Source organism: Bos javanicus, chromosome 4 (assembly GCF_032452875.1).
Source record: "Bos javanicus breed banteng chromosome 4, ARS-OSU_banteng_1.0, whole genome shotgun sequence".
Taxonomy (NCBI): Eukaryota; Metazoa; Chordata; class Mammalia; order Artiodactyla; family Bovidae; genus Bos; species Bos javanicus.
The window spans coordinates 83188572-83202947 of NC_083871.1; the positions used below are offsets into that span (position 1 = coordinate 83188572).

Here is a 14376-nt window from a genome sequence, read left to right on the forward strand (position 1 = left end):
ATCTATTGTCTCAAAAAGTATCTGCTGAGGATCTAGCCTGGCTTCCTTTCTGCATTTGGGTTATTTCTATTCATGTGGTATTTGTCTATTATATCTTTATTTTGTAAGAGTTTTCAAATCTTTGGGCAGACATTTTGACTCTGTATCAAGGAATTCTGCCATTAATCAGGGGCAGGGTCCAGGGCTGGTCTAGGGGAACCTCTCCCACCACTATCCCCACAACCTCATCAGCTCCTCCAGCCCTTGAGTCCTTGCATCTCCTGAGCCTATGCAGTGGCCAGCTCCCTGTCTTCTCCTTCAGCTCTTCCACACAGACCATGGCTGGGACCTTCACTGCCATATACCCTGGAGCTTTCAGTTTTGGTACTTAAATTCTGTACCTTGATTTTCATAATAGGCACAAAAAAATTAAACATATCAAAAGCTCACATTTGTCTTTGAGTACTTTAATTTCATGAAATATAATGAAGGTTAGAAACAGAATGACAACTGAGCTATCAAATTCAGCATTGGTTGTAATAATGGTCATTAATACATTTCTACATCTAACATGATTATGGTGCTTTCTTTGGGGCCACTGGCTCCAGTTGGGTGTGTGTATGTGTGTATGTGTATGTGTGTGTGAGCTCAGTCGTGTCTGACTCTTTATGACCCTATGAACTGTAGCCCCCCAGGCTCTTCTGTCCATGGAATTTTCCAGACAAGAATACTGGAGCAGGTTGCCACAGCCAAACTAAAATGCCAGGGTTCTTCTGTTTCAAAGTTGCCAGATTCGGACTCATTGGCTTGAGATGTTCCTATGGTGACAGTGTGACACCCAGCATGACTTGCACTGCATGTGCTCAGATTGTACTAGTGTCTCACAAAGCATCGACTCCTGATTCTCACAGTAACCCCATGAAAACTGCACCAACACCAGAAGCGTGTCAAGTGGAGGGTTAAGCATGTAGATTTTGACCCCTGAGGACCAGGATTTGAACCCTGAGTCTGTATTAGCATCTGCATGACCTCAGGCAGTATTGGAACGCTCTATGCCATTGAATCTTCAACTATGTAATGAAGTTACAGTGCCCTGCTTCCTGGGGTATGAGGAATAGATGAGCTAATGATGCTTAATCTGTGAAAGTCCTGAACAACATTAGCTTCTACTGTCATAGCTCTGCTGTAAAATCGATAGATTCCATACGTACACAAAAACCCTGAAAACCATCTCTAACCTCATTCCCCACAAACAGGTTAGATGTGGATGGAACAGAGACTCAGCTTCTATTATTCACCAAGTAATCTCATGATTCCTAGTGTGTCTAGTTCACTCACAATAAAACGAGGTCCCAGAGAGACTAAAAAATACGCTCAAATTTAAACACGGAGCAGTGCTGGGTTCCACATGGGCCAGGTCGGCCTGACTTAAAACGGGCTACATTTTTTTTCCCTATATATCAGTGGCCCTCTTATTATAACTGTAAATAAATGATTAGAGAAACAGATTGCTAAGTAAATAAATGCATAAGAAAGAATAGTCACTGAGGTCCAGACTTCATCACAAGCCGGGTATTAGACTTTAAAAACGCTCCTTCAGTAATTCTAATGTGCAGCCAGGTTGAGCCAGCAGGTGACAGTTCCATCGCTGCCAGCTCGGATTTCAGGCATCAAGGAACCATCACATTGTTTCTTTGCATACAATCAGCTTCACTGTGAAATAAATCCGTGGAAAACCACATAGAGGTTCCCATTCCAAAACACAAAAGACCAATCAGATACAAGATGGATGAAATCGAATTTAGATCAATTCCTTGGTTGTTATGAATTTGATCAGACCTCTCTAGACAAAATATGTGGCCCTGATCTTGGAGATCTGGAAATATTTCTTCATTGTGAAAAAACAATGCAGGAGACCCGGGTTCGATCCCTGGAAGATCCCCTGGAGAAGGAAATGGCAACCGACTCCAGTATTCATGCCTGGAAAATCCCATGGACTGAGGAGCCCTGTGGGCTACAGCCCATGGGGTCGCAAAGAGTCGGACACGACTGCATGACTTCACTTCAAGTGTAAGAGGCAAAAGGGAAACTTGCAAATCACTGAAAGTGTTGTGCAGCTGATTTTACAGCCAGGGCCCTGCTAGGCAGTGTCTCCAGTGGTTTCTAACGTCTCAGCAACCTCCTGCCCCAACTTGCTCTGTGCTGCCCTGACCTGGGAGGTGCCGATAAGGGAGGGCAGTGGGGGTGGGAGTGACAGCCTGAATGGCAGCTGGAGGGGACTGATATGCTGATGGAGTTTCATTTTCTCCAAGGCTTCTTTTGTTTACACTCCCTGTTTAATGCGGTTGATTCGTGGAAAATGCTCAAACTGGCCCCTACTGGTTGAGGCTGTGCAAGGGGTAGCTGGGGTGTCACAAGGAAATGAGAACAGTTAAACCCCAGCCAACTTTGCTCACTTTCAAAGGGTCACAGCTAATGGAAGAAAATATCCCTCTATGCTCGCATGTGATTGTTATCAAAACACTCTAGGCTATGGGTCCAGGTTCCCCATTATACACATATAAGGTTCCTCTTATCAGCTCCTATATAAGTTAGGAAACTTACACATAGGCTGTTCAAATGCTGCTCCTCTGCCATGTTATGGACCCTGAAGGAAGGAGCAGTCAGGGCTTCTTTGCAGCCCTAAAATCATCCCTGACTTTCCACCAACCACCTGTGCTCTTCCATGATCTGTGACTTACTGAGGCTGTTACTTCTTGGTTTCGTTTTCTCAGTGTAAGCAGGGTGACACAAGACCTGATCCCTGAACCAAGCTGCATGGACAGATGCTGCTGCTGCTGCTGCTAAGTCGCTTCAGTTGTGTCTGACTGTGCGACCCCAGAGACGGCAGCCCACCAGGTTCCCCCGTTCCTGGGATTCTCCAGGCAAGAACACTGGAGTGGGTTGCCATTTCCTTCTCCAATGCATGAAAGTGAAAAGTGAAAGTGAAGTAGCTCAGTTGTGTCTGACTCCTAGCGACCCCATGGACTGCAGGATACCAGGCTCCTCCGTCCATGGGATTTTCCAGGCAAGAGTACTGGAGTGGGGTGCCATAGACAGATGTGAAGTGCTTTTTTCCTTATGGGAGCAGAGGTTCCAAGGCCTTGCTCTCTCACCTGTGCAATTGAGTGCCATATACTGTCATGTAAATTCCCCAAAAGGGACAAAATGACTACAATTTAACTTGAACAAGGCTTACTGGGGCACTAACATCAGATGACAACATGATGGGTGAGTAGCAGAGGGCTGCACAGACACATGAGTTTGAAGAGCAGGTGTCCCACCCCCTCCCCACCCAGCAGGCCCAGGATGAGGGTTCATGCCCTGGATTCCATCCGTTCAATCTCAGAGCGAAGCAGAGCTCCACTGCTGAGGTCATGGCTTCAGCTCTCACGTTCTGACCTCAGGGCACATTCAAATCACATCCTTCATTCTTCTTGGTCTCTGCTCTAAGAGCCAACATCTGGGGGGCCTTGCCCTCCTAGGAGGACTGGCCACATCTAACTGGTGCAGCCAGTGTCAGAGGTGGAGTCCCTTCTCAGGTTAAAGTCACACCCTGACATCCAGCTCAGGCCCCATCTGTGGTCGTGCTGTAGACACGAGTCCACTCCTGACACAGGACATTCTCATTGTGATGACACCACTGAATTCCTGAGGGTTTAGTCCAAGGCCAGACCCTGGTGCTTGCCTTTCCTCATTTTCTCCATGTAAGGAGCTCCTCCTACTTAGACTCCAGCCTCCCAGGGAGCCTCCGTCTGCACTTCTGTCCTGTGGCCCATTCTTAGACCAAGCATGGATGGAGTTGATTAGGTCTGCATAAATGACCAGTTTCTACCCAAGCCAGACCATTTCCATCATACAGTTGGATTTTACTTGAATGATGGTGAATAATGAAAAGAAATTGACAGACATACTGCCTTCCCATGAAGCATTGCATCGAATAGTTCTGTTTTACAAAAACAACTCACAATATAATTGAGTTCATTTTAATTCAAATTAGCTAAACACAAGGGAAAATGATTTCATAGAGTGGGTTCAAAATAAGAGTACTCAGACTGTTCTAGGGAATACATCTATAAGAAAGCTATTATTTCATGATACATAATACAAAATGTCTGGTACTTTTTATATGTATTCACCATCCATCATGTCTTCTTATTGTGATTCCAAGACTTTAAGCCAAATACGCAATGCAAAACAAGAAAAACAAAACTAATAATTTTGATATGTTTAGTTTTATTATTTTTTACACTTGTACAAATAGTTAATATGCGGTCCAGCCCCGGTGGATCCAGGGAATTCGAAGCGGGGACGGCATCGGCAATCAGGATATGATAGCTTTAATTAAATATTAATTAGAGATATAAAGAGTAATAGAATAAGGATAGCTCAGTAGGAAAATTCAGTGGAGAAAAGAGGCTGAATAACTTGGTTTACATGGAAAGCCAATAAAATTCCAGACAAGGAATTTGCATCACCTACGTAGGCCGCAGGCATCCTCCCATTCTCCCAAAGGAGAGGAGACACTAAGGCCTCCCCGGTCAGATCTTAGAAGCCCAGGCATAATTAGCAGGCTTGACAAGCCTCCACGCTCCGGATGGGAATTCAGCCAGAAGGTGAGAGAAAAACGACATGGGGAGACCAGTCTTTCTAGGAACTGATCCCATTCTTTATTTTCCAGGGTCCACTTTTATACACAGAGATGTAATACAAAAGTCACGTGGGGTCAGCAGTCCTGACTTTTATCAAAATCAGGTGCTTCATACAAATGTATACAAAGGTCTTAGGGGTGTTACATCATCTGGCCAGGGGGCCTGCTAACAATTTATGACCCTCTCCTTGTGACAGTGGTCAGTCAACCAGAACACTTATTTCTCCAGGGGTGATTATTCTTAAAACAGACGCCACCTTCTGAAGGCACCAGATAAAGTTACATTCCTATAGGGTGAGGGTGTAGTGGGTTTTAATTAAGGAAAGAATTTGCCTAGCCTAAGGTCTAATGTGATTAATATCAAAGGTTAATACTTATTTCTTCTATATATTCATTAATGTGTATAAGGGGCAAGGGATATGGAGATGTAGCAGCAAATATTGGCTCAACAAATGAAAAACCCTTCACCAATACAATTTCTAATCAACCCACTATACTACACTAATAATTTCTTAACCTCTCAAAAGTATCTGTTTTTAGAAGGTTTAAAGCATCTCGTGCCTCTCACGGTTGGGAGGCTGTGAACAATCACATGTGGCCAGACAAACCTGTAAGGCAGGCTAGAGAACCTTCAGAGGAGTTTGTAGGTTGAAACACTCCTGTCACGCCCAGGAATTATTATTAACTGGAGCTCTAAGTTAACTCCTTCTCCAAAAGAGGTGGTGGGGGACAGCCCCCCGTAAAGTCAGAGGTGTAGGTGAGAGCACAAAGCAGTAAAGTAGGCAGACTCTGGTTTTAGGGGTAGATGCTTGAGAATTTCCAGGGGGACTCCTGAGGCTCGACCCCGCCTTTGCGTATGCCGAGCCTCCTTCCTCATGATCTTTGCCATGGGCGGAGTTCCTCACGCTGGCTCCTGGCACTAAATAGCAGAAGAAAAATGTAGGGTCTTAAAAAATACCAAAGAAATCTGAGATATGAAACAAAAAATTGTATTCTGCAAGCCAAAATAAAAAGAGATTTTACTTACAAAGAAATGCTACTCAAACATTAAGAGGTCTTTTGATTAGGAACACAGCACAAGCCTTGTCTCCAACTTTACATTAAAGGATCAGACTCAGTCTCTCTGAATATAGGGTGGACCATGACAGGATCTTACTAGCCACAGGCAGGTGATTAAATGTATGTGGATATGGTACTTATGTGGATATGGTACCATGTTTGTGAGGTAATTACAGTTAATTAACTCTTTACTAGCCATTCACTAACATCAGCAGTGGGTGTCCTCATTTCAACTTTCAAAAAGGAAACTCCATCTTCAAGATTTTTTTCTCTTCTGATGACTTTCAATGAAAGTTTTTTTTTTTTTTTTATGCAGAAAAGGACAGAACACAAAATATACTTGAAATGTAACATGAAAAGGCAAAAATCTGTTTTTCACCCTGTATTTTTGTAACAAAGTTCATGTACCAAACATTAACTGTGACATAGACACTGCATAGACCGTGGTTGAGGCCACCCAAGAATTTGTTTTAAAGCATTTTAGAAGAGGATCTACTCTTTATATGCCCACATTTTTGCTTTATGTCTGAACACTGTTGTGGAAATGAGAGGTTGAAATGTGTTGAGAACCGCAGATGCAGGGCAGGGCTTCTGTTTGCTGTGACCCTGGCTGCCTCTGCTAGTTCACTTGCTCCTATGCGAGTGCCCAGCTACTGCATTCAGTCCACGGTTTTTCCCTTCTTTCAAAAATTTTTTTATTATTTTTCAGTGGAGATATAATTGATATAAAATGTTACATTAGTCTCTGTCATGCAACATAGTAATTTGATATTTGTATATATGCTGAAATGGTCACCATACTAAGTCAACACCTCTCACTGTATATAGTTACAGATTATTTTTTTTCTTCCAAGACGAAGTTTTAAGATCTACTCGTTCCTTTTTTGGTTAAATATTTAAGCAGAGTTACTGTTTTTACAATTGACTGTATATTTATTTGCTCAAATTTGTGAGAATAAAAGGTTTCCTTTGACGATTTGAAGGAACGGAACAATGTGCTCCGACCTGGAGGCACATGGCGCCCATCTGCTGTGACTGAACGATGTCTGTCATCTCAGAAGCTCCTGTACACTCCAGAAACATCCATGCTGCTCAGGACCAGAGCAGATCCTGGTACCAGATGGGGAGCCTGAGTCCTGGCTCTGCCCCTGTCAGTTGTGGGACCCTGGACCAATCACTCACCCTCAGTCTCACCTGTCTCCGTGTAAATGGAGACAAGGACAGTACCGTCCTCCCAGGACTGCTACTCTTGCTGCCTGCAGAAGTTAGGGTTTGTAGTTAATGTCTGACACAGAGACATTCTGGTTTAGTCAACAAAATGAATTAAGTCAACATTATTTAGGTTATTGGGACTCTGAGGTATTTTTCAATATTCACAAATTTATACCTCTAAGAAAAATGTTTATAAAAATCTACTGTATGAAAGGTATGGTTATAATATCACAACCATATTCTATACATTTTACTTTGGAACTACTCTCAGTGGTACACACCACACAGTGTGAATAGCACTGCAAAGTCCTCAAAAACTGCAGTATTTGGACCTGCCCTTCAAGAGCAGGTAGGAACTCACATTCCATAACTAGGTCAATTCTCAGCTAACAGAAAAACTCAGCACTTGCCATCATATTTAAAAATACTTCCTAGAGCCCATAACCTAATATCCAAAATGTGCAGGATACAATGCCCAATTACTCAACTTACAGGGAACTCAGAAAATCTCAGCATCTTAATATGGAAAGGTAAATTAACAGATGTCAATCCTGGGATATTGCAGATGTTGGATTAACAGAGAAATTAAAGTTGTTACAGTGACCATGGGAGGAAATGGAAAGAGAGGCAGAGACAGAGAAGTAAAATCCCTAAGAATCATAAATGGAGAAATGGAAAAGGAAAGATAGGTGTTAGAGACAGACAAGTAGAGGGAGAGAAAGTGACAGAAATAGAGATGAAGAAGGAAATTGTAAAACAGAGGAGAGATAAAGGGAAAGAGGGAAAGGAAAGAAGTCAGATCTGGAAAAAAACAAAAAGACAGAGAAGGAGCCATGGTGGGGTTGCAATAAGAAAGGGAAAGATCTGTGGACAAAGAGGTGGACCGACAGAGGGATATGAAGAGCAGTACAGTGGGGGAGAAGAGAAACACAACAGTAGAGAGAGAAAAAGAGCAAGTCAAGAGATAGAGCTGTAAAGCAGTCAGGAAATTAGGGGCCACATATTGGTAATTATATATATATATATACCACAGCAACTTTATTTATCCATCTATGGGTACTCAACTTGTTTCTAAGTCTTGGCTGTTATAAACAATGAACATAGGCATTTACATATATTTTAGTGTTTTTGTTTTCCACGGATAAACACTCAGAAGTGGAATTGCTGGATCAGGTGGTAGTTCCACTTCTAACTTATGGAGGAAGCTCCATACCGTTTTCCATAGCACCACACCAGTTTACATTCCCATCAACAGTGCACAAGGGTTCTCTTTTCTCCACATCTTCAACACTTGTTATTTCCAGCCTTGCTTATAATAGCCATTCTGACAGGGATGAGGTGATACCTCATTGATGCTTTGATGTCCCTGAATTTCAAATAAATGACAACTGTTTTTTTTTTTTTTTTTTTTTAGTTTGTTCAAAATACTGCAAACCTCCTTTTTTTAAAATGAAATCTGGAAACTCAATATAAGGCAGCCTTTTACTTGAGAATGAATATAAATCCTCCATCAAATTGATTTATAAGACATGCACACAAACACCCATATATTTACTTTTAAGGAGAGTCAAATGTAGACCAACATAACTGATCTTAATTTTTATAATAAGGCAGATTCAATTCTTATTAGGTTTGAGAGTTATTGCCTCAGAGTTTGCTTACAGGTGTAAAAAGAATGATAGTTCAGGGAAAGAATATAAATTCGTTTAATCACCGGACAAGACCATGGCATCAATACTAACACTGAAACACTGAACTGATGGGAATTTAGCCCAGCTCAGCTCTGCTCACTCCACTAGGCCACAGGCAAGCTTGTCCACATTTCTCTGCCTGCCCCTCCATCTGATCCCTCTGCTTGCAGTTCTGAGCTCTCAGTGCTCAGGCTTCTCTTCTCCTGTGGGGGAGGCGGCTGCTCTCAGCTTGCCACAGGGGGGCCCTCCAGAAAGGCGTTGGTACAGAGAGGTGGGGCTCCTCCCCAGGTCTCAACCAGCCCCCACCCACTCTGGGCTCGGCCTGGTGGTCTTTAAGAGAGATATTCGCTGACTGACCTGCCTGTCACTTATACTGGGAATCTAGTCTGGCTCACTGTCCCAGGCATGATGCGGGTCCCAGCGCTGCTTCTGGTTTTCCTGGCTCCTGGTAAGTGTGTTGCCTGGATGCTGGGGGGATTGTTCTGTGTTTTGTGGCAATGGTGTATGTGTGTTGCGGGGCGGGGTGGTCATACTAAGAAATGATCTTTCCTCTTCCTCATTGTTTTTTGTTGCTTTTCCAATTTCAGTCACGCAGGTGTCTTCCAACACAGAAGGGGAGAAGATGTCTATCACTAAGGCAACTGGGTCTGGGTCGTCTGTTGAAATCATTTGTGATCTTATTACCCAAACCCTCAAATATATCCACTGGTACAAGTACCAGGAGGGCACAGCTCCCCGACGCCTTCTTTACTACGACATCTCCTACTCAAAGGTTGTGTTGGAATCAGGAGTCAGTGAAGGGAAGTACAAAGTTTATAAAGAGAAGAGCTATACTTTTGCAATCTTAAACCTGCAAGAAAGTGATTCTGGAATGTACTACTGTGCTGCCTGGGAGAAGCACGTTGGTTTAGACTTCCTTTACACTGCACTGGAAATTTTGCTTGTCACGGCAAAGCACAGCCGTGGTATACAGTATAGACCAGCCCTTGCCTCACTTACTGCCCCCAATCCTCTTTACTCTGAAGGAAGAGAAATCCTGAGTTCAGTGCCCATTCCCCAACATTTATATTCAATTACTACTCACCCCTCCTCTCAGAAGTCACATTTTTTCTAAAACTAGATCCCCACCTTTAGGCCTCAGGCAAACAGCTGCCAGGCAACATATTCTTTTAGCTCCCCTAGGAGCTAGTGGCGGAGAAGGCAATGGCACCACACTCCAGTACTCTTGCCTGGAAAATCCACGGTCAGAGGAGCCTGGTGGGCTGCCGTCTATGGGGTCGATAAGAGTCGGACACGACTGAAGCGACTTAGCAGCAGCAGCAGCAGTAACAGGAGCTAGTGGAGTCTATTTCACCTTCTCTTTAGGACAGACAGGGCACCTAGGATTGATCTGTTCCTGGAGATACTTAGGAGAATAGAATGAAATGATTAGCTATACTGAATCATTTATTTAATCATTATCCAAAGCAGATGACAGGGAATGAAGCACCTTCATTATTCAGGATTATGAAGAATGAGAAAAGATAAATGAAAACTTGGACTTTCTGAACCTCAAGCTGGTATCTGACTTATATTTTGAACAAACTGATATTTTCCTTACATCACCAACCAGGGCATGGCCAACACAGGGAAAGTGTAGGCAAAAGGTGATTGCTGTAGTTGGGCTAACTGTTGTATTCTACTTACAGCTTCTGTTCAACCCACAGCCAGAACTGTTCTGTTTTAAACAAGCAAAGCCAGAGATTCTTTCCAGGCAGTCTCCAACTTTGATATGACCAAATTCTAAACTGGAATCAGACTTATCAGATTATATTTTTCTCAATAATTCATCTGAAAAAACAATTTGGGTCAACAACCAGACAATGAGTGGTATCTATTTCAACTGAAAGTTCAATTAAGAAAGGGATGAGACTTTCTTATTGGGTTAGGTTTAAGAACATAAATTAATACTGAAGTACAGAAATGCCAGATTCATATGTATATGTCTCTTTTATACTGGATCCTTCAAATTTCTATCAGAACAATGTTTCTTAAACTGTGGTCCGTGGACCACCTGCATTAGAAATATCTGAATTTGAGTAAAAGTGCACGTTCTGGGCGGCATTCAACACCATGAACACAAATCTTGGACTGACAGCTGGAAATGAAGCTTCAATAAACTCCACATGAAAGTAAAAGTTGCTCAGTCATGTCTGACTCTTTGCGACCCCATGGACTATACAGTCCATGGAATTCTCCAGACCAGAATACTGGAGTGGGTAGCCTTTCCCTTCTCCAGGGAATCTTCTCAACCCAGGGATCCAACCCAGGTCTCCTGCATTGCAGGTGGATTCTTAAGCTCCATGCTGCTGCTAAGTCACTTCAGTCGTGTCCGACTCTGTGCGACCCCATAGACTGCGGCCCACCAGGCTCCCCCTTCCCTGGGATTCTCCAGGCAAGAACACTGGAGTGGGTTGTCATTTCCTTCTCCAATGCATGAAAGGGAAAAGTGAAAGTGAAGTCGCTCAGTCGTGTCCGACTCTTCGAGACCCCATGGTCTGCAGCCCACCAGGCTCCTCCATCCATGGGATTTTCCAGGCAAGAGTACTGGAGTGGGGTGCCATTGCCTTCTCAGCTGATTCTTATTCAAGTTGATTTATAAGAACTGCTGTGCTAGCAGTAACAGATAAAGTGACATGTCTCCTTCTGAAATGGGCTGATTCCCAGCCTGACACAGGAAAGCATTCTATACTATTGCTCATGCGCTTATCCCCAACCCCAAATCCCCCCTGTTCTGTTGCACCCTGGATGCTGCTGCTCTCCCTGGTCACCACACTTCTCCATGAGAATCCCACAACCACAAGTCAAGGTTTCAGGTCCTTCTCACTTCTGTGACTGCAAAGAAGAAGGGATTGGATAGTAAAGGAACAAATTTGAACTTGTTTCTCTGGGCCAGGGACCATGTATTTTAACTATTTTGCAACTTCAGAAAGCCTGAAGCATAAACTTAATGTCATTTATATTTTACCAATGTTGTTTAGGTTCTCTTCTGCACATTTATTTCTTTGATCTGCTTTGAATTCAAATTTTGGGTATGGGGTAATGTAGAGAACTCTCTGCAGAGAATATTTTATATAATAAATTTTTCCTGACATCTGAGTTCTAAGAATTTTTTATGAGAAAAAATAGGCATAACAACTCTATCGAGCCAAAGAAAAGTATCAGGATGGAACACAAAGACATGCCCCTTGATTATCATGTTTGGTACTGCACCGCTCCATTTCAGCCTGCTGGGAAGGACAGAAATATTCTCCATAGGTGGCAGGAAAAGAGAGCAGAGGACTTCCAGCTCAGTCATGGGCACTGAATTCATAGGTTTGTTTGACCACTTTCTTTACTGGAATTCTTCACTGAAATTCTTTTGGACACACTCCTGACCTCACTGGTAACAGCCTGAGAGCTGCTCAGAAATGTGATAAGAACCTGAGCACTAGGGTGTATGGTGTGACTAAGAGGTCACTGTGCCTGAGCTGGGAGAGGACAAGTTCATGGAGGAGGTGGCCACCACATTGAAAAAATTCAAAAGTGAATCAGGGATTTTCGGAAGCAGCTGTACAGAGTGCTAATTGACTTACTGTGTGCAGTTCAAAAATTGTGTTGGAGCATGTCCCTTTCCACCTATGACACCCTTTTTTTATAATATGTGTAGGTACCCACACAAGACATATAGCAACCTTGTTCAATGTTCTCAACTTCAGTCTCTCCATTAATTGAAAGGATGTAATGAGTGTTCCCATGTTGTAGGATTGCTGGAAGATTTATCGGGTCAATACATATAGAGAACTTAGACCTGTGCCTGTCACACACTAATAACCATTAGTGCTTGTCAATGTTATCTGTGGCCTCAGCCCTGAGTAAACAGGGTATTAGTGAGACAGACGAGAGTCCTCCACAATGAGCTTTCCTCCCAGGAGCCACTTGGAGCCCAGATGGTTGAAAGACAAAACCACAGCCTTGGCTGAGATAGGCCCATTACTCTCTGCTTCCTCTCTGCTGCCAAAAGCATTCAGCAAGGGCTGAGCACCAAGGAGGTGCAGAAGTCTTAGTGGAGCTAGACGATTTAAATTAATATGTAGCTGAATAAGAAAGGGCTTCCCTGGTAGATCAGCTGGTAAAGAATCCGCCTGCAATGTGGGAGACTTGGGTTAAATCCCTGGGTTGGGAAGATCCCCCAAAGAAGGGAAAGGCTACCCACTCCAGTATTCTGGCCTGGAGAATCCCATGGACTGCAGTCCATGGGGGTCACAAAAGGTCAGACAGAACTGAGCAACTTTTACTTCACTAAATAAGAAAATGAGAGGGTCTACTTTTGTCACACTTGGCATGGTTGAACCAGTAAGAGGGATCAGTATAACAGCTTCTGAATCGTTTTCTATACTGAAAGAATAGGTCTTTGGAGAAGAACATCCCAATGTTTCAAACTTCCTGTATCTCCTTGGCACAGAAAAAAATAGAATATTTGCACCCAGCTCCCTCTTTACCCTGGTTTGCTGTGAAGTGATTGAAATCTTCCTGAAGGACTTGGATAGGATGGCTCCCTACAACCTTGACCATGAAGCTCCACCGCACAGAGTGTGTATTGGGATATTAAAACATCTTTTTCTTTACTTTCAGCATTGTTAATAATTTGAATTTTTCATGTGAATACCTTAGAAATTCTGACAAACATGTTAATATTTATTGTACCAGCCCTTCTGTCCATCCTCACTGTCACTGTGGTAACCTGGGTCCTCAGACACCTCTCAGTGGCTTACGACGACCATCTCTGAAACATGTCCGCTTCCCTGGGATTGTGCCCTTGACCAACTCACCATCCTGCACTTTATCTTCCTAAAGCTCAGAGCTGCTCATGTCACTCTCCTCTCTACAATCTTCAGTATCTTCTTGTAATGAATTCTTTAAAAAAAAATTACTGATTTGGAAATGCTGTAGAAAGGAAAGATTGTCTACATTCTTCTTTCTTAAAAATTAAGTACGTCTCCTGTTCTCTTGTCATCTTTCTATTCCAAGTTTCTCTATCCAAGGACCCAATTAGTTTCCACTTGTTCTTTCTAGCTCACACCTCTAGATGTTTTAAAATATAAATCTAACTTATGGTGTTTGATAGAAAGCTATTTTTGTTTTTGCAACAAATAACTGATGGTTCAAATCTAGTTTTAAAATAATCTATCATTTCTCCAACATTTAAAGATGCTTTTATAGTTTTATTTCAGTATATACTTGGAGTATTGGCTAGAAGATTTCTGTTTCATTTATGTCTCAATATTCCTATACCATTATCATATTATTTGCAATAGCAGATGAGTTCTGCGATGCCAAATGTCTATTCATTATTATTCTTAAAAAATAATTTTTTAATTATTTCGTATTTATATAACTTAACTAGCTTACTCCCCAACGCTTGTAACATAGAACAAAACCAAAATATTTTCTTAATTCTGATTGGAATTCTAAGCATATACATGAATTTAGGAAAGATTAGCATCTTTATGATTTTCAGTTTTTCTTTTACAACTATGATATGTCTTCATTTATTCAGGTTTAATTTTAATGCCCTTTACTAAAATCTAATACTCTTCTTCTTATAGTTCTTGTATTTCTTTAGAAGTTAATAAATGATTAAATAAACGATTTTATAACCCCATACTTATATTTTGCATTTTATTATTCAAAACTTTTGTAAATTTTGAAATATATACAACTCCT

At 42.2% G+C, this 14376-nt stretch overlaps 1 gene segment (V, D, J or C); it reads left to right on the forward strand.

Annotated features, from left to right (window-relative positions):
- The first annotated feature begins 8969 nt into the window (after positions 1-8969).
- Positions 8970-14376, forward strand: part of LOC133246335 (T cell receptor gamma constant 1-like) — a 62259-nt gene continuing 56852 nt past the window's right edge. The window contains 2 exon segments of the C gene segment in view: positions 8970-9079; positions 9219-9536. Coding sequence covers positions 9037-9079; positions 9219-9536 — 361 coding nt within the window.